This window comes from Panthera uncia, chromosome B1 (genome assembly GCF_023721935.1).
Source record: "Panthera uncia isolate 11264 chromosome B1, Puncia_PCG_1.0, whole genome shotgun sequence".
Taxonomy (NCBI): Eukaryota; Metazoa; Chordata; class Mammalia; order Carnivora; family Felidae; genus Panthera; species Panthera uncia.
In genome coordinates, this window is record NC_064811.1 from 123,140,951 (window position 1) to 123,162,520 (window position 21,570).

Below are 21,570 nucleotides of genomic sequence, written 5' to 3' on the forward strand. Positions count from 1 at the left end.
AACTGAATTTTCACTGGTGAACTAATTTTAGAATTAGCAATGGCTTGGTTTGAGTCTTTCTAGATTAAGAAAACTTTGTGTGGAGAGGTCTTCAAGAATAAAAACATTAAAAATATTATTCACACAAGTTTGTCTCCTGGCTTCTCAGGCCATTGCTGCAGGTGAGTCCTGAAGTTCCTGAGGGAAATGGTAACATGCTATGGTGGTTCAAGAACTGAAGGGAGCTGAGAGAGAGCTCCTAGAAAGTGGCTCCCGAAGTTCCAGCCTTTCTTCACACACATTTCCTAGCATCCGTTACAAGAGTGATAAGAGACAGAGACATGGCACATGTTCTGAGGAGACCAACCAGAGCTGCTTCAGTTGTCCTCAGACCAGAAATGACTTAGAAACCTCTAAGGTGGCCAGAAATCTTCATGGTGAAGTTCAATTTTTCAGCAAGAATGTGAAGAGCTTATTTTCACAGCTTGAGTTGAGGGAGCAACAGGAAGTGAAGAATTCCGTTTCCTGACAGATGCTGTAGTTGGAACTGGGACGGAGCTATGGTCATTCTGCAGGAGTTCGCACTGCACAGCTGCTCCCTTCTAGACAATGTCCCATGCAAGCATTAGCAGATGCCACAGGGCCATTTGGTAGGATCAGCACGCATGGGAAGCAACTAGGCAAGATGAACCAACCAAATATCAAGGGACACAGTCATGGGAAGTCATCCTGAGGTGCCACCACTTTGATCAATACAGGTCAAGAAGCTATGGGTACCACTCTAAGGCAGAGAGAAAGAACTCCAGGGATTTGGGCCGCTATCAACGGTAAGGATGTTTTTTAAGTACCCTGCTGCAATTTTTAATGCTTATCGGGTCCAAAATAAATCTCTTCATTCTTAAAGATTAGGTCTTTGAAAACAAGGCCAGTGCCTGTCTTCTCATTGCTACATCGGCAACATCATGTGGAACATCTGGAATTTCAGAGGTGTGCGATGGATATTTGCTGAACAAATCAACGAATGGGTTCACCAGAGATGCACTTTTGGAACAGTATGATCCCCTCCTATACAAATTAAATTAATCTTAATATAAAAAAAATAATTAGCTGGTAACTGAGCAACTGCTTATCTTCCTCACTATTTAAACATGTTCCACATTATCATCCTCTCAAAACAAATACTGTACAAACACTGAAGGAGAAACAGAGCACAATTACATTTTGGAGTTTCTGACTTCTTTGACCTAACTCAGCAACTGCCTTTATATTATTGTTGATAGATCTTCTTTTCAAAATAATGAAGCAGCACATTCTGAAGAAACCATTTTTATTAGCTCTGCTAGTTCAGTTTTTAAGAGCCTCCCTGCCAAAATGTAAATCATTATTTTTTCATCAGTAAATAAAGTGCTCGGCAAACGTCTTGACTCTTCTTCCATCTTTATTCCCTCAATATATTGCAGAGAACTATTAGTTTCCTTTATTAATTGCTGTAGCAAGTATGTATAATTTGATAAATCAATAAAAATATTTTTAAAAATCTGTTAGAATTGGGTTAGCCTTTATTTTATTTTTTTGTAATATTCTTACTCTAATACTATTCTTTTTTTTAATGTTTTTTTTTTTTAATTTATTTTTGAGACAGAAAGAGAGCATGAGCAAGGGAGGGGCAGAGAGAGGGAGACACAGAATCCGAAGCAGGCTCCAGGCTCTGAGCTGTCAGCACAGAGCCTGACATGGGGCTCGAATCACAGACTGTGAGATCATGACCTGAGCTGAAGTTGGACGCTTAACCGACTGAGCCACCCAGTCACCCCAGAATTGGGTTAGCCTTTAAAGGGTAAGTTATCTGTGCCAGAAAAATCATCATCTTAACAGAAACTAATGATATTAAATATCATACATATTTACTACTGAAGGCTGACAGACTGTTGGCAGGTTAGCTGGATGGTTTTCTGTATGTCCTAGAGGTGAGAACAGAGGACTTTATTGTAATATAGATAGCTTCCTCTCCCCATCTTCACAATCATAACATTTTACTGTGAAGACGGGGAGAAGAAGATGTTTATTCAGAAAGGCAACAAGCAGATGATCATTAGTCTCTAGGTTTTCAAATGAAAAAGATTAAATTATATTCCTTAGTGGACATGCCTGTTAATTAAAAGTAAATGAATTCAAGATTTTCACTGTGGGAAATCAGAATTTGAGGTAGACAGTGCAACGAATCCTAGAGAACAGACAGGGACTTTAGCTAGAATGACTGAGCACCCTTTCTAAGTTGACTGAGTATGGTAAACCTATGATGCCTAATTTTAAGTGGTTTCATCTTCTTCCCTAATATTTCCTTAGCCCTCATTCCCTACCCTTCCCATGATCCTAGAGCTCCTCCTTTGTCCAGAGCGTGGCATGTAGGGACAGAGAACTATCTTAGTATAGAGATGTTTTACAAGAAAATGTCTACCTTACGCATTAACTGGTGATTTTTTTAAAATTAAGATTTGCTTTATTTATGTTGTGTGTGTGTGTGTGTGTGTGTGTGTGTGTGTATGTGTCTGTGTGTGTGTGTGTTTTCTGAAGAGCTATATCAAAAAGCCCTGAACTCCAAAATAAAGCCTTAGTAGTTTTTTCCAAGATCATGAAGTTATTGTTTTCCTTTGCCAATTTGCTTGCTAAAAACAAATGTTTTACTTTTAAATATATGGGTAACTTATAACATGTGAATAAAAATCAGGGTGTTGAAAAAATTACTATGATTTAAGGGATTCTCTACAATTAACAGTTATTGTAACTGTTTACTGAGTTTACATTGAGTCTATTATACTCTGATTGCTATCTATACTTATAGCTCCTTCCTGAAAAATGGGATCAAAATCTTTCTTGTCAAAGATCATCAAACTTTGCAGCACAGGGATCTATAACCTGCCACACCAGCCTGGGTAAGGTAGGGGCAGCAGAGGCAAAGGCAGCCATGTGTCTATATCCTCTGGAGGATTCCACCCAATCAGAAGCTCCATTCTGATAGTTAACCAACCAATCAGCCCAGACCCTCTCTTGGAAGTTTGACTCCAGGACACTCAGATGACAATGAAGCTACAGGGTACAGAAGGTAGCGCCTAGAAACAAGTATAATGAAAATAATGAGTAAGCAAAAACACCAACAGAGGGAGGAGAGAGCTTCCTGCTTGAAAAGAAGCCAAAAAAAGAGGAAAACAAATCTAAGAGAAAACCCTAGAAATTGAAACCTGATGTGTCCCAAGCAACATCCCAGTATTTCCCAATGGCTAATTGTGAAATTATCAATATTCTTATAATAAAACTCTATCACCTGGGGTGCCTGAGTGGCTCAGTTGGTTAAGTGTCCAACTTTGGCTCAGGTCGTATCTCATGGTCTGTGAGTTTGAGCCCTGCATCGGGCTCTGTGCTGACAGCTCAGAGCCTGGAGCTGGCTTCAGATTCTGTGTCTCTCTCTCTCTCTCTCTCTCTCTCTCTCTCTCTCTTCTCTTTCAAAAATAAATAAAAATAAAAATAAAAATAAACCTCTGTCATCTGAAGTAACTTTTCAAAGAGTGCAACAATAGGAAGCACTGCGAACAAAGCAAAAACAAAAGCTCCCCACAATTTATCAGAGAGTTAGAAAACAATCATGTATTACAGAAAACAGCACTGAGTGTGTGGAACTGGAAGGCTGCTGGAGTCCAGACAAAAGAGGACCGTACATCCGAGGTGGTGCCCAGAAGGAGAGAGGCTGGCTCTGATGCCAGTTCTCTGGAGATCACCAGGGCCAGTGACAAGCTATCCTGGCCCCAAAAGGTCAGAAAGGCTAAGCTCTGCTGCCCATTAAGTAGAAGGGATGACAACCTACCAGGACAGACTGCAAACAAAAAAGTTAAAGGATGCATGGAAGTAACAAGGGGCCTTTGTATACCAAGCAAAACTTCCCAAACATCTCTGGGTCATATATTTTAAAAGATCCAAGAAAAGCGGCCTACCTGGGTAAGCCCACCCAGACATGAGTATGTGCCTACAAATGTGTATGTTCTTAGGAGGGACGAATCTTTGAATCGAATGTTTCTATCGCTAAGATGTCATCTGTCACCAAATAAGACACCAATATAATTAAGAGTTTAAAAAAAAAAAAACTAATAAAAATTAAATGCACATACTGATCGCAAATTATAATCATAATAGGTAAACTTTGGAAGAAAAAAAGTCTCAGAAATGAAGAAAAATAGTAAATCTTGAAATTGTGTCTGCTTTGGGACCAATCCTGAACTTTCCTCTTTGAAATTTTGCAAGGTAAAAATACCAGTTGTTTAACTCAAGTCACATTACTAAGAAAATGAGTATGGCGTAACTTATACGTGAAGATTCAAAAACCATACTTTCATTGATTTATAAAAATGTGTTATTTCCCTCTGCACTTTACTGTTCAAAAGTCCCACTGAAATTCTTATTGTCTCCAAGCAAGAGGAATTGGAAAGAAAAAAAAAATCCAAGCAATGGTATTTCTTCATAAAACTCAGTACACTTGGGCTTTCTAAACTTATACAGACTACTGCATATCCTGCCTCAGGAGACCCTTAAAGATATAAAAATTGTTTTCCTTATTGGATTTCAGATATTAAACCTCCTCTTCACTGGCGTTGATCCTATAACTTCTCTCACCAGACCCACACCGCGTGTGAGTTTTGCAGGTGACCAAAAGTTGCTGGCAGGTAAAGCCAATTTACCTCAAGTAGAAAAGATCCCTTTTCTTGGAGAATCAGTTATGATTCTGTCACTCTAGGATCTTTGGGTCTTTTGTTTTTCACCCACTTCTCCATTTCAGTTCTCCCAGCATTTCACAGCAGGAGACTGATTTACTGATGTCTCTAGTCTCCTTCCACCTTTTCCTCCTTTCTGTTCAGGGAAAACTCCTTTGGTTATCTGTAGAATTCTTTACTTCTTCTGCCCAGTAGCAGTATTATTCTTATGTTTCCCTTCTTTTTAGTTCAAAATTGTGAACTCTATTTTTAAAGTTTTATTATAAAACGTTCATATTATTAAAAACAAGACACAACCTACTTGAACATTTCTTCCTCAGTCTCTTGACTCCTCCAAGTCTTTTCCTATATAGCTAGAATCATAGAATAAGTAAAATTTTAATAATTTTGCATGCTAATTTTTCATTATTACTTTTTTTAGAAAGTTTCTATGTTGCTCTGAATTTTCATTGCCGTAATTTTATTGGCTGATTAATATTGCATTATGTGGATGAATTTTAATTTACAGATTTTCCTCTCTTTGGTTCCATCCTCATCAGTAATATACGAGAGTGTATCTTTCAACACTGCTAGTATCAGCATCTTGCTTCCCTTCCTTTTTCACTGAGCTGCCTCCTCTCTGTCTCCAGAAAGCAACCATCATGTCTACTGTTGCTACTGCTTCCTGTGTCTGACATCCCTCTCTTCTCACATGACATGACATGATCCATTCCAGGAGGAAGAGGTAGCCCTGCCTGATACGGCCACCCTTTAAAGGAAGGCTCTGGCTAAACCCAGTGAGAGTGATTTTGCTGGCATTGAGGAAAGCTGCAGATAGGCGCTGGAAGTAAATTGGAACCCAGATTAGAAATGCCCTGTGGTTTGTAAAGTCTACATTTCTAAAGCTACAGGAAGCAAGATTTTAATGTTTTAGAGGCTTCATTAAAGGAAAGTGAAAGGGGACTTAGCCTATTTGATGAGAAATGAAATAAGAGAGGGGTGTGTTCTGGAAAAGAGGGAAGACAACGGAATTAGAATTCTTACGTTGCATTTTTTAAGTCTCTGATGATATGATCTTAGATTCCAAGTTCCTCTTCTGTAAATGGGAGGACTGGAATAGAAAAATCTTGAAGATCTCCTCTATATGCCGTGGCCAGAGTGCAGTCAAGTGAAGTGCTCCTCAAAACTTATTCTTGGTCTGAGGGCCACTTGGCTTTAATGATGTTTTATGCGTTTTAGGAGAAGCTCTAAAAGACATGTATATAGATCATCCTCATCAGAACACTGGCATGTGAAAGTGATTAATTCTTTGAAGAAAGCTATGAAAAGCAGTAAATTCTCATGCATATGGAACCAAGACTTTTTTAGATCTACTGATAGGGGCTAGAGCAAGCATGGCAGGCCCAGCTTGGGGCCAGAAAAGCTGTTATTTTCCTTTCAATTTCTCTGTTGACATTCTCACATCTTCTGCTATATTTTCCTTTGCATGCAGCCTAAAGCGCAGCAGGATTTTAAAGAAAAGGAATGGTACTTGTGGTAGGAAGGAGGGAGCGGATCTAGAGAAAAGGGAAGAGGCACATTTTCTGGCTTTAACTTCCAAGACATAAAAATCGACTTGTTCTTCCTTCCTCCCACTTTCTAAGGTAGATGCTAGTGTGGGGACGCAGTTAGGATTATACACTAACCAGATGATAAGCTAGGAAAAAAACCGTTGTCAAGTATTTTGGATTCCTGAAGTCTTCAGAAGGGGAAGGCTAATTTTGTTCCCAGAGTGATGACCACTCACCGACAGAAAATGCCGGCCAAATAGTACACTGGGTTGGCAGCTGCCTTATCCCCCAAGAGAGGTAGCGGGGAAGAAGGGTGGATCAAAGGAAACTGCACAGTCCTCCTTCATTAGGACAACGGGTGAGATTGGAACATGTATAAAAAGGTTTCACTTCACTCACATTTTTAAGATTGCTTCACATTAAAAGGTTAAACTTTACATTATCCTTTTTGAAGATGATAAAATTGCTCACATTTCCTATTGCCCAAATTGAAACTAAAAGCAAGGCTTCAAAATAAATTATAAAAGAAAAAGAAAGATTACAATGTAGGTCACTGCAACTCGACACTTAATAAAAGTTAAGGATTTAATCTCTGAGCCAGAAATGGTTAAGTTGTAACTCGAATCTGAAGAAAAGAGTATTTTTCATAAATATTATTTCCTACTCTGCCCATTTTTGACTCACTACTTGCAATGACCTCGAGATTCAAAATATGCTTTCTCTCTAGTAAAATGTTTTACCAAAACTCACAAAACCTATGCCTCATACACAGAAACCAACAACAAACTATGTGAATTCTATATTCGGTACTGTGTCAAACCTCACTTACAGATCATTACAGACACAAATAAAAAAGCAGGGTGCTGCTGCCATTAATAGATAATCTGGGCTATTTTAAAAATGCCAATCTACAGGGGCTCCTGGGTGGCTCAGTCAGTTAAGTGTCTGACTTTGGCTCAGGTCATGATCTCACAGTTTGTGGGTTCAAGCCCCGCGTCGGGCTCTGTGCTGACAACTCAGAGCATGAAGCCTATTTCAGATTCTGTGTCTCCCTCTCTCTCTGCCCCTCCCCACCCCTCACGCTCTGTCTCTCTCAAAAACAAACAAACATTAAAAAAATAATAAAAAAATAAATAAAAATGCCAATCTACAAATAGTGGACCTAGGTCATACAGCAGAGTGACACTGGGTACAGGCTTTGGTGCCAGGGACAGAGATTTGAGTTCTGGCTCTGCCATCCCCTGGCCCTGTGGCCTTAAGCCACTCCTTTAACCTCTCTGTACCTCCATGAACTCACTTCCAAAATGGACAGATTAAAAGTATGTATCACATATGTTAACCGAGGTTGAAAAAGGATGACACATATAAAGTCTTAGCAAAATGCTGAGAACACAGAAGCCTTCAAAAATGCCAGTTAATCATTCATTCAATTAATTAATTCAATAAATGGTTACTGAACACCTACTTTGTGCCAGGCACCGTTCTAGTTACTGGGGAAAAGGCAATGAACAAAATAGACAAAAATTCTTCCCCTGATGGAATTCACATTCTAGCAGAAAATATCTCACAACTGAATAGTGCTTACAATTATTTATTATTATAGCTAAACCAGTGGGTTTTAATGCCACCCAGGGTACATTTAGTGAAGTCTGGAAACATTTTTGGTTATCACAACTTGGGGAGAAGAGGTTGCTATCAGCATTTGGTAGGTACAGACCAGGGATGCCGATATACCAATGCATAGGATGGTTCCTTATTATGAACTACCTGGCCCAAAATGTCAACAGTGCAGAGGTTGAGAAACCCTGTTTTATTTATTTATTTTTTCAATATATGAAGTTTATTGTCAAATTGGTTTCCATGCAACACCCAGTGCTCATCCCAAAAGGTGCCCTCCTCAATACCCATCACCCACCCTCCCCTCCCTCCCACCCCCCATCAACCCTCAGTTTGTTCTCAGTTTTTAAGAGTCTCTTATGCTTTGGCTCTCTTCCACTCTAACCTTTTTTTTTCCTTCCCCTCCCCCATGGGGAGAAACCCTGTTTTAAAGGTTATAAACGGGCTCAGTTCATTCTTAACAATACACTATGAGGTAGGGAATTATAGATATGGTTATTTTGTTATAGTAACTAATAGTACTTAATATTTTATAGAATGGGTTATATAATATTTATAGTAATATTTACATAGTAAAGTTTTACAATATTTGTAAATATTTGTAAGTTATATAAAATTTACATATAGACACTTTAAAAGATACTTCAGTTGTGTGTATGTATATTTAGATTCAGATGTTGGATTTTACAAAATTGATTCAGTTTATTTTATAACCAATGGCTGTACCCTTGTGCCATCTAGATTTTAAATGATTCATTTCTCCTGATTCTCACTCACATGCTTAAGAAGGTGATCTTTTGCGCCACATTTGCACTGATTCAGATAACAGAAAAAGGGAACAGTGTGGTTACTAGAAACACCAGACCACAAGTCTAGAGATATAAGACCATTTTACTGGCTGTGACATGTCTGGGCAAGTCACTTAGCCTCTCTGGGCACCTGAGGTTCACCATCACCAAAACATGGGGCAATAATATCATTTGGATCATGTGTGAAGGCGCTATGGAAATCACAATGAGCATTACCTCCACCCACTGAACATGCACTGAGTGCTTTCTTTTCTTTGCACACTGACTCATTCAATCCTCATCACAGTCCATGAGGCAGACATGCTGATCACTACAAGTTGAAGATAAGGAAACATGGGCACAGAAAAGGTGGTAGCTCCCTTGAGGTTACATGGTCAAGAAGTAGCTGGATTCCCACCCAGGCAGTCTGGCTCCAGAGCCCATCCTCTTAACCAGCAAGAGCCTCTCTGGCTGAGCTATTGTGTCACATATTCAGGCCACAGTCTGACATGAACAGTCTCAGCTGGCCACGGTCCATACCCCTCTGGATTTCTAAAAGTCTCTCTGCTCTCCATCCTGCCATTTTACTCACCAGTCCCGACTAGCAGCCTATTGGTTCATTTATCAAAGCAAAGAAGGATGAAGTCTCATTTGATTTCTTTTTCAAATTACTTTATTTCTTTTAATTAGGCAACATGTGTACATAACACATGCATTAAACAGAATACAAAATTCAAAGCCATGGAAGAGAATACAATGACAGTAATTCTCCTTCCTATCCTTGTCTCTCAGCTACCCAATCCTTTCTACTGAGACATGACCAGTTTCTTGTTTCTTGTATACTATTCCAGAAATGTTCGATACAATATATATTCTTTTTCCGAAACGGATATACCACTAGTAGTAGACAAAACATCTATTTTGCAACCTGATTTTTTTCACTAAACAATATTTTGGAGATCAATCCATATAGAGCTTCCTTTATTCTTATTAATGTCCGAAGAGTATCTGTAATTTATTTAATCAATCTTGACCACATGAATAATGTATTTCTGATGGTCAACAATGTTATAATGACTATTTTATGAATTTATCATGTCTTACCTGCAAAAATATACTTAGGATAAATTCCTAAAAGTGGAGTTATTGAGTCAAATGTTTACCATTTTACTGAAATAGCTAAATTCCTCTCCATAGGGGCTGTATCACCTTATTTCCATCTCAAATGCATAAGATCACCACTGAATTTTACTTTATTTCTATATCATCAAACAATATATCATAAACATGTTTTATTTTTGACATTTGTAAAAAATATCTTAAATTTGCGTTTCTCTTATTATGGTTAGACTGAGACTCTTTTCATGTGTTTCAAGTACCAGTTGTATTTCTTTTGTCTATAAGTGTTCTGTTCATATTCTTGTTCTGTTCAATCTCATTTTTTATAGGAACTTTCTTTTTCTTATGAAATTGTAGGAGCTTTTTATGAAGAAATAAACCCTTTGTCTGTAAGTCGCAAGTACTTTTTCCCAGCTTCTTATTTATTATTTGCCTTTGAAGCAATATTTGATTTGTAAATAGTGTTGATTTCCTCAATTCTTTTAATAGCTTCTGAGTTTTATACTTAGAAAGGTCTTCTCCACTTGAAGAGTATTAAAGAAATATCCATGTTTTCCTTTAGTACTTCTATGGTTATATTTCCAAGTTTAAAACTTTGAAAGACTACGATTTATTTGGGTGGAGATTATGAGTTTGGATTCAACTTTCTTGTTTCCCAGATTGCTTCCCAGTTGTCACAATTTCTGGTGAATAATTGATCCTTTTACCACTGATGTGGAATGCCAAATTTACTATATACAAAAATCTCATGTTAATTTTTTTCTTGACTTTCTGTTGATCTTACAATCAGTAAACAAACAGACCATTTTAATGACTATAGCTATATCATATGCTTTATTATTTGGTAGAGCTAGTTGCCCTTACTATTTATCTTTTTCAGAATTTTGTTGCTTGTTGTTTAAGAACTTAGAATCACCAACTGGTAATTTAGTTAGGACTGTGTTACATGCATAAATTAATTCAGGGAAAACTGATACCTTTAGCACACTGGACCTTCCCATTCATGGGCACTGTATACTTTTGTGTTCGGTTCAAGTCTTTTACCATCCCCACCACCCATCCTACCCCCCTTTTGGCAGGTTCATGTGATATTTCAAAGTTTCTTTTGTTTTTGTTTTTCTTTAAATACAGGTCTTTCTTTATTACATTTATTCTTAGAGTTAGAAATGTATTCATATCTGATTAATGTTATCACATATAGGGCTTATTTCTAAACAGACATTGTAATAAAAACTGTTAGTTATGGTTTTATATAAAAAGTCATTCATTTTTGTGTTGGTTTTGGTTATGTTCCCAGTTTTTGAAACCTTCACAAACTCGGGGTTGAAAACTTCACTAGGACTACAGCCACATAACATACTTTTTTTAAACTGCTGCTAAGAAAGAAATACTAAAATGTTTTAGCATGAGTATAGAACTTGTTAAGATTTTTAGAAATCTTTGCTCCATGTTAGCTTCATCTTAAATTTTGGGAGTATACAGAGCCTCCATCTTAATTTTTATTTAACTAAAAACACAAGACTTACCTCCTAAATTCATTCCAGCTTGAAGACATTTCTGAAGTCTGCAGGCAGGACAATTCTTTCGTCGAATCTTATCAATGATACAGTCATTTCTTCCAGCACATAAATAGTTGTGTTGCCCTGAATAAAAAAAAAAAAAATTGTTAAAACAAAGACTACTACACTAATATAAAGTACTAATATATATAATCAGAATATGAAACTTCATCTTTCCTGCCTTGAAATTTCTTTTAAAAAATAGATGAGAAATATGATTTACAGATAATACAGGCATAGGAATGCTCACTTTAACCTAACACAGACATAACAGAGTCACTTTAAAATAACATAACATAATAGACTTTATATTACAGATAAGATTAATACTACATTCATTTCCAACTCTCATATACATACAGCCACGTTCCCTCTCTCTGAAATTTTTGATAGCTGCACAAGCCCTCACAGGCAATGGTGCAACTTTCATTCAGATATCACAGCAGCAGCAAAGTGAATTATTCGAAGGCCCTCTTGCAGTTGTTTAAGCTATGCCTGCCCACCATTTACACGTGTGATTTCAGTGGGAAGACTTTTAAATTATACAACTGCAAATGTTTAACTATTTCATACTGTGGACCAAACTGTAACTTCAAACATTCAGATGTGGGAATATGCTTAGCGAGAGGCATCTGCTGGCAAAATGTAAAACTGTAGCCTAGTTCTATTATTCATTTATTAATTTCAAAAATAAGTACCAGGCACTATTAGAAACACTGAGGAGAGGGGTGCCTGGCTGGCTCAGTCAGAAGATCATGCAACTCTTGAGTTTGTGAGTTTGAGTCCCATCTTGGGTGTAGAGATTACTTAAATAAATAAACTTAAAAAAAAACACAAAAACACACTGAGGATCTAGCAATGAGAAAGGCAGTCAGAAGTCCCTGCTATCATTAACTTTCATTCAATTGGGAGGAGACAGTCAGCAGACAAGGTAGTTAGGTAAAATATACAAATGTTGGACAGTTAAGTGCTAGGGGGACATGAAGAGAAGGGGCATATAACATGGTGGAGATGTGGGAGGATGTGGGAGGATGTGGGAGGATATTGATATTTTAAAAAGAGTAGGGAAGACCTTACTCAACGATGCTTTAAATAAAAGTCTGAAGGAAATAAAGGTGCTGTGTGGACATCTTGGGGAGAAAATACACTAGGCAGAGGGAAAAGCGAATGAGGGAAGGGTAGGGTTGGGGAGGATACTTGGCATGTTTAAGGTACAGCCAAGTGTGAAAGAGTAGAAAGCATGAGTAGAAAGTAAGAGGTAAGGAAAAAGAGCTAATGGGAGTCAGATCACATGAGGCCATAGTAAAGATCATATTTAAGACTTGGACTTTTTTACTCTGAGTGTAACAGAAAGGTTCGAGCAGAGAAATGACTTGATGTGATTTACACTTAGCAGGATCACTCTGGCTGCTATGCTGACAACTGACTCAACAGATGCAGGGAGATCCGGGGTAGGAGGCTATCACCACAATCCAGGGGAGAGATGATGGTGGTTCTGGTCAGTGTGGTGGCAGTGACAGTGGTGAGAAGTGGTCAGAATCTAGATGCATCTTAGAGGCAGAACTGTTAGCATCTGCTCATAGACCAGACAGAAACAGGAGTTAGAGAAATTAAGATTCTTGGACTGAACCCTTAGGAAAAATGGAACTGCCATTTAAGGGCATGTGGTTTATGTGAAACTTCCCCAGTTCAGTTTTGGATGTGTTAAGTTTGAGATGCCTGAGAGGGATCTAAGTGGATATGTCAAGTTGGCAGTTAGATGCACAGGTCTGTGTCAGGGAGAGGTCTGGGCTGGAGATGTAGTCAGCTTGTGGTCATTATTTTAAGCCATGAGACTGGATGAGATCATACAGAGAGTGAGCACAGACTGAAAAGTGAAGAGGTCCGAGGACTGAGTCATGGGCCATTGAAAACATGCAGATAAAGGAAAGAAGGGGTTTCACTGATTACTGTAAAGCAGTGAACAAGCTCTAAAGCACTCCCTTCAGACTAGGACTCTCCTGCTCCCTTGGTTGAGACTAAGTAAATTACGGTAAATACTCAATAAAAATAATATGTGTTGCTTAATGTAATTAAAATAATTTAATCTAGAGCACATTCTCGGTAACATTATGGTAAATCTTAGTAATAATAACAATAAACAGTACTAGAATAGGGAAATCTATCAAAGTAAAGAAATGGAAATCTACCATTGTAATAATCTAACGGCTTTTTTAAAAAATGAAGACTCTTAGGGAGTGTAAGTAGGTATAGATAATTACACAAAGGCAATCAATACCCATTGGTAAAGACAATACCTGATTCATATAACATTTTGTGATGCCATGCATTATTAGGTAACTGGTTACCACTTTTAAAATAAAAGTTTAAGGCCCTATTATAGCACTATCTTATTTAAGCCCTGTAACAACCCTACGGTACAGAAGGAAATTATTATTATTGCTATTTACTCAAAATAAAAAATTCATGCTAGCGCTGGTAAAGTGGCTTCCCCAAATGGTGAAATTGGAAGAATTCAGGAAAGCTGACAGTATCCGTGTGCCTTAAGGCCAGAAGCCTTTTTCAAACATCAACTTGCAATATAACTTACTGGTGGTCCAACAGGATGCTAAAAGTACTCTTTGGAACCAATAAGCAAAGTAACATTATTTGAATGAGGAGTATTCTACTTTATCAGCCACTATTTTCACTGGAAACCAGCACCATGTAGTTGTGTTGCCTTTTGCATGGTGTGAACTTGAACACAAAACCACAGATTTTATCTGTAACTCCTATTGAACTTTAAAGTCCAAAGAGAAAACTAAATGTAATTTTAATTGTTTTCTTCAATGTTTATTTATTTCTGAGAGAGAGAGAGAGAGAGAGAGAGAGAGAGAGAGAGAACAAGAGCAACTGGGAGACAGAAGATCTGAAGCAGGTTCTAAGCTGTGAGCACAGAGCCCGATTGAAGGGCTCGAACTCATGAACCGTGAGATCATGACCTGAGCCAAAGTCAGTTGCTTAAATGATTGAGCCATACAGGTGCCCCCTAATTGGTTTTAATTCAGCAAGTATTCATTGGGAACCCACTATGTGTGGAAGGCTGCCAAAATTTTGCATAAGGAGTTGGGGTAATCTAAGGTTCTTTCCGTTTCCGTGAATGTGCAATAAACTGTGACTAAGTCTCTGAGATTGTAGGCATACGAAAATGCATGAAAAATGACCACCACTGACTTACGTACACACTAGAAGACTTTGTTCTTTGGGTGTCAAAAACAGAAACTTCCAAAAGCTGGGATATTTCTTTTTTTTAAGTTTACTTATTTATTTTGAGAGAAATAGGGAGAGAGAGAGAAAGAGAGAGAGAAGGCATGCGGGAGGAAGGGGCAGAGAGAATCTCAAGCAGGCTCTGTGCTGAGCTGGGATATTTCTATAAGAATTCAAAAAAAGTGAACACACCTTAAAAATACATGTTACATTAATAGCTGCAGGATAATTTCCTTCCTGCAGTAATATTTGAAATTGTGTATTTGGTTTCTACCAACCAGTGTGGTCACTGCCACCAATTCATCTTCCAAAAATAGGATGAGAGCAATGTAAGGGACTGCTGCAGGAATGTCTTAAGGGTTTTCAGATAATTCCCTGCCATTTATATTTTTAGTCGTGCAAACATTAAAGATTTAAACTGTAGCTACACAAATATGTAATGTGTGTCCCATCCCTGAATCTATATTAAATCATAAAAGCAGTAACAACAACAACAACAACAACAACAACAACAACAAAACCCACAATGAAAACAACAGAATGCATCTAGAAGATTTACAAAACTTTTAATCATGTCCTATTTAAACACTGTGTTCTCGGGCGCCTGGGTGGCTCGGTCGGTTAAACGTCCGACTTCGGCTCAGGTCATGATCTCGCGGTCGGTGGGTTCGAGCCCTGCGTCGGGCTCTGTGCTGACAGCTCAGAGCCTGGAGCCTGTTTCAGATTCTGTGTCTCCCTCTCTTTGTGACCCTCCCCCGTTCATGCTCTGTCTCTCTCTGTCTCCAAAATAAATAAACGTTAAAAAAAAAAATTAAAAAAATAAACACTGTGTTCTCCTAGTGTTAAGAGTGCTAATCCTCAGCAAGTCACGTCCCAGGCTCTTTCAGGTAAATGGTTTTCTACTATGATGCTATGATAGGGCAGACAACCAGAGTTCTGGGGACCAGACAGTGGAGGCTTTGGATGATAAGCTAAGGGACTCAAATTTTATTTGGCAGGTTATAGGATATCAATGAAGAATCTTGCTTACAATATGTCAAGTCCAGAGCTGTGTTTTAGAAACATTAATCTGAAGGTGATATACTAGATAGACAGAACGGAAGTAGGGGACACTATTAACAGTCCACTTGAAAGTTCTCAGACATGGCCTCCAAGCAAATTAGTAGCTGTATCTTTGTCAGACTATAAAGGAACAGGAATAATCCTGCAGTTAAGAAAAAAATCAAAGATTTCTCATTGAAATTACATGTCCATTATGGAGAGAATTCCAGTTCTGGTAGTGGCAGAAGAGCTTGAATCAGATGAACCTCCTACAAATAACACTTATAAACTGTCCACGAAAGAAGAGAAAGAAAGATTTAAAGGCAATGGGGAGCAACCAAAAGCAGGCAGAAACTGGAAGAAAATGGATTCTTGAAAAAAAGAGTATCACCATAAACAATATTCACCTCTGAATGGCTCTTTCCTTGAGAGCCTTGCGTTCTACTCAGTGCAGGGTAGACAGAAATTAAGCAAAATCCTCAGTCTTAATGGCTTGAGAAGGCAGAGAACAGATTTGGGTACTGCCAGAGCAGCCAGAAGTTGAAGGAAGTCATTCTGGAAAGACGAGTATCATGGGAGGGGGGGGGGGGGTAGAGGGAGATAAAATGTACATATTAACTCTCCTCAAATTTTTGGCTGATCCCTAAACTGAACATGAAACTCCAAAGAGTCAAGGGGTGAAAGAATTGAAAGTTGAAAGGGCTGAGCAGATGATTTCAGCTTCTGCCCACCACAAAAAGTCTGAATCCCACTAAATCAGGACTCACTAAATAACTCAGGCTCTCCATTGAAATACCAGAAGGTCCCTGCCTTAAGAGGAAATACTGTATTCCAGGACTGAGGCATTTACCCTACAGTTAAAGGCACAACCAAAATAGACCTATCCTAAAAAAGTTTTTTTTTTTTTTTTCCTTTTTAAGAGAGAGAGAAAAAAAAAAAAAAAAAAAAAAAAAAAAAACAGCAGGGAGGGGCAGAGAGAGAGCAGGACAGAAGATCTAAAGCAGACTTTGTGCTGACAGCAGAGAGCCTGATGCAGGGCTCAAAGTCAGATGCTCAAATAACTGAGCCACCCAGGCACATCATCCTAAAGAAGTTTAAAGCAAAGGCTCTACAAGTTTAAGGTGATGGGTAATTTAATTGACTACTAGAAGAAAACTCAATACTCTTCAGAAAAATATAACAGGATCTGGATTTTCCAGAAAGTCTAGAATACAATATTTAAAAACAGAAAAATATGAACCAAAGTCAATAGAAAAATTAGTCCGTAGAAACAGACCCAGAGGTTGGAATTAACAAATAAGGATTTAAAAACTGGTATGTCAGATTGTGTAAGAAAATATCATTAACAGGAGTTAAGAATTGTGGACTATCAGAAGAGGTTAGGAAACTATAAAACAAAAACAAATGGACATTCAAGAACTTAAAAATACAGTATATAAAATAAAATATTTATTGGTTAAAATTAATAACATATTGGGCATTAAACAAAAATGGGTTATTAAAATTAAAGAAATATAAATCATCCCAACTAAAGCATAAAGAGAAAAGATTAAAGGATAAATGAACAAGGCACCAATACCTTGTAGGACAGCATTAAGCAATTTAATATGTGTGCAGTTGGAGTTCCAGAAAGAGAGAGAAAATGGGTCAGAAAACTATATGAAAATTTACAAATCTAGAAAGCTTAGCAAATGCCCCCTTTAAAACATAAATACAAACAAAAGCACTATGGCACAATACAGTTAGGTTGCTGAAAAACAAATATAAAAATAATTATAAGCAGCCAGAGCCAAAGCAAATTACATTACATAAAAAGAAACAAGGAAAAGAGTAATACATGATTTCGTATCAAAGCAATTGAGGACACAAGACAACATCTCTTTAAAGACCATCAACTCAGAATAACCAATGAAAACACTTCTCAAAATGAAGGTGAAATAAAGACATTGTTGTATACATTAAAGCTAAGGGAGTTTGTTGCTAGTAGGATTACATTGTAAGATATGGGAAAAAAAAAAGTTCTTTTTGCTGAAAGAAAATGATACCAGATAGAAATTGGGATGCATCAAAAAGAAAAACAAGAACTGGAAATTATGGATGATAAAATGTAAAAGAAATTTTCTTTCTAAAAATTCTTTAAAAGTCAAATGATTGTTTAAAGAAAAAATAATAAAAATGTATTATGGGATTTATAAAATATGTATGAGAGAAATACCTGAGAACATAGCACAAATAAGGAGGGATATAAATGAAATTCTACTGCTGTTAAGTTTCTTACATTATCCTTAAAATGGTATACCTGAAATTGATTCAAGGTAGACAATGATAAATTAAGAGTACATCCTGTAATTCCTGGGTAAGCAACATTAACATCACATAAGAACTTATCAGAAATTTAAATTTAAATTCACAGGCCCACTTCAGACTTACTAACTCAGAAACTCTGGAACAGAACCTAGAAATCTGTGTTTTATATAACACTTCAGGTGATTCTAATTCATATTAATGTCTGCAAGACTGCCATGAAGCAGTCACTAGAATAACAACACTAAGAAGTATGGCTCAAAAGATGGCAGAGATATATAATGGCATACTATAAAGTATTTAACCCAAAAAGTAAAGGAAAAACAAAGGAACAAATCACAGAGGGAACAAAAGGGAAACAAACACCAAGATAACAGATATAAATCTAATATAGCAAATAATTACATTAAATGTAAATGGTCTATACACTTTGATTAGAAGTCAAAGATGGTGGACTGGATTAAAAGAAGACTGAGGTATGTGTTAAGATGCATTTTCAATATATAGGCACAGGCAGTTTGAAGGTTAAAAGATGAGAAAATACATGCAATGTAAAATGTTAACATAAGAAAGCTGATGTAGCTATATTAAAATCAAACAAAGTAGACTTTAAGACAAAGAGTATCAACAAAGAAACAAAGTCATTCATGATGATTAAACGGGCAGATAACAATCCTAAATATAAAATGCACCTAAGAGCAGAGGTGCAAAATAAACAAGCAAAAATTGACATAACTAAAAAAGGAGAAAAGATAAATCCAAAATCACAGTTGGAGATTTAAGAACCCATCTCTCAGTAACAATTTCTCAGAACCACTATCTAGAGAAACAGTAACAATATAGAAGATTTGAACAATATTATCAAACACCTGACCTGATTAACATTTAGTCACACAATTACACAGAACATGTGTCCTTTTCAAGTGCTCATAGAACATTTGGTGAGATTGCGCAATGCTGAGCTATGAAACAGTGTCAACTTCTAAAAGGATTAAAATCATGCATAGTATGTTTTCTGACCACAAAGGAACTAAATTAGAAATCAATAACAAAATATCTAAAAAAGCCCCACATATGTGAAAATTAAGCAACACCCATCTAAATAATTTATGGGACAAAAAAAGGGATCAAAATGGAAATTACTGAGTATTTCAAACTGAATGATAATGAAAATTCAACATATCAAAATTTGTTGGATACAGCTATAGTACTTACAAAAGAATTTTTAGCTTTATATCCTTATATTAGAAAAAAAAATATTTAAAATTGATGATCTAGAATTCTACCTTAAGATGTTAGAATAAAAACTAAACCCAAAGCAAAATAGAATGAATGCAATATAGTATAGAAATCAATGGCAAGGACAAGCAATAGAAAAAAAATCAACAAAGACAAAAAGTTGGTTTTATTTTAAAGAACTATTTTTCTGGATCTTTAAATCATATCCCGTTTACTTTAAGCTTCTATTTCCCTCCATGTTATGGAAATGTACCTTTTTTTGTAAAGATATTAATGAATTAGTCAAGAGCAGATAGGCTGGATATTCTGTTCCATGTCTTCTCACTTTGGGCCCCATGTCTTCTCACTTTGGGAGGAGTCATCATAGTGAATATTGTGAGTCTTATGCTATAGAGGATGTAGAATATGACTTAGGAAATATAATGCTCCAGCCCAGAAAGGACAACTCACTATTCATTGCTCAGATTTAGTACAATGATCGCACTCAACCACAAAGGAGGCATGAAATGGAATCCTACCTTGTGCCCAGAAGGCAAAGAGATGGAAACAGATGGGGAACACCACTGAGGACTACCTCCATGAAGGGGAAACCAGAACATAAAATTCAGCCTCTGTATTAGTTCTTCTCTGAAGTGTTAAGATTTACATTATTTTTTATGGGACAAATTAACTTTAGTAATGTTGAGGGCCCTTTCCATAAATAGCTGAACTTTTCAAAATGTTAATGAGAAGATACTAGTGTGTACTACATTTCCTTTTAGAAGAAAAGAAGCATCTATGGACTATTTTAATAAATAATGTATTCCAGTGACCACCCCCAAGTCCAAACACCCACAGCCTATTTTATCAATGGTAGTATACTCATATGCACATGTACTCAAGAATTTGTACTGAAAAAAAAAAAAAAAAAAAAGGAAAGGAAATCAATTAAAACTTACATGGGAAGTGCAAATGTCCTACCATTTTCAAATAGATTACTTTTCCTCATAAAAATTTTGAGAACGTTCCATCTGGCTAGTTGGTAGCAAGCACTGTAATGGATTCTCCGAAGAAAAGAAGGTACATTTCCACAACATGGAGGGAAATAGAAGGTTCAAGTAAATGGGATAGGATTTGAAGATTCAGAAAAATAGTTCTTTAAAATAAAACTTTTGTACAAAATTTCTGAGCATCCATCTATGGCACTCTACTAGGCTCTGTGAAGAAATAGCCTACCAGCTAATGGAGAAAGTAGAGATACAGTACAAACAGCATACTACCTGGCCCATCGTTGCTACTGAATAAAAGGATCAATGAACGAATGCAATCATTCTGATAAATTAAATCATGTACAACATACAGAATGTACACGTTCATATAGTGTGTTGTATATGCAGACAAACCCACAGTAATGAATGTTCACAGAAGGCCTTATTGGCTCCTAGGTAATTGGCTTACAAAAGACAGATGCATATAAATCTTTTCTGCCTTATCTCCAGCATCATACCTTTCAGACTCTCCTACACACACACACACACACACACACACACACACACACACACACACCCCAATTGAGAAAAAGAGCTCTGAGGATTTGCAAGGAAGCAGCAGAGAGTTCTGTGAAAGGCAAAACTTAAACCAGGGTCAGAATCCCACAGGGGATGAGTGTGCCTTCTTGGTGTCCTAGGTCCTAAGTAATTCTCCCCCCTAGGAGACCCGCTTTATGCGCCACTGAAATTCCTTAGGTTGCCTGTAACTGTAGCCATTACAGAGCCATCTGCATCTGAAAGCATCTTGTTTTAAGAATGAAAATCTGTTCAGTAGGGCTCAGGGAACTTTAGTCACTCATCCATCTGTGTGTACTAGTTCAATGTACCTCCTGCCTGAGGAAGTGAAAGCTTTTTGGAGAAAAGACAGTAATTCTAGCAAACAGAAAGCTGCCAAGGTTACAGTAAATCTGAAGGGAGTACCAGGAAGTTTAGTTAGTACATATGTAATATAAATTCACGGGTTTACAGAGTAACCAGAAATACAAAAATCAAAGGGAAAATGCCTATGGACTTTAAAAAACAAAGTTTGAGTTCAAAAATTAAAAAAATCAAAAGTGTCATCTTCCCCCTGTTGTTTTCAACTATGGTATTGCTTTTAACTATAGAATAATTCAGTAAGTGCCTAAAACTTAATGTCATTATTTTAAAAGTTACTGAACTCAAAAAAAATTGTCATGTAAAATTTTCAATTACTTTGAAATCAAAAACCAAGTTTTTGTTGTACTTGGGCTGGTCCCAAATGAGAAAATACAGATTGGGTGACATATGGGTCTTGCCTTAAAGCATCAATAATGCTAGAAAGGAAAGAGTGGAAACATGGAAGGCGGGGCGGGGGAAGGAGACACAGTGAGAAGGGCACA

At 37.1% G+C, this 21,570-nt stretch overlaps 1 protein-coding gene across 1 annotated transcript in view; it reads right to left on the reverse strand.

The window, feature by feature from the left end:
• Positions 1–21,570, reverse strand: part of NR3C2 (nuclear receptor subfamily 3 group C member 2) — a 346,649-nt gene that overhangs the window by 92,182 nt on the left and 232,897 nt on the right. The window contains exon 4 of the mRNA XM_049631214.1: positions 11,319–11,435. Within this exon, the coding sequence (XP_049487171.1) occupies positions 11,319–11,435 (117 nt within the window). The remainder of the gene's footprint in view (positions 1–11,318; positions 11,436–21,570) is intronic.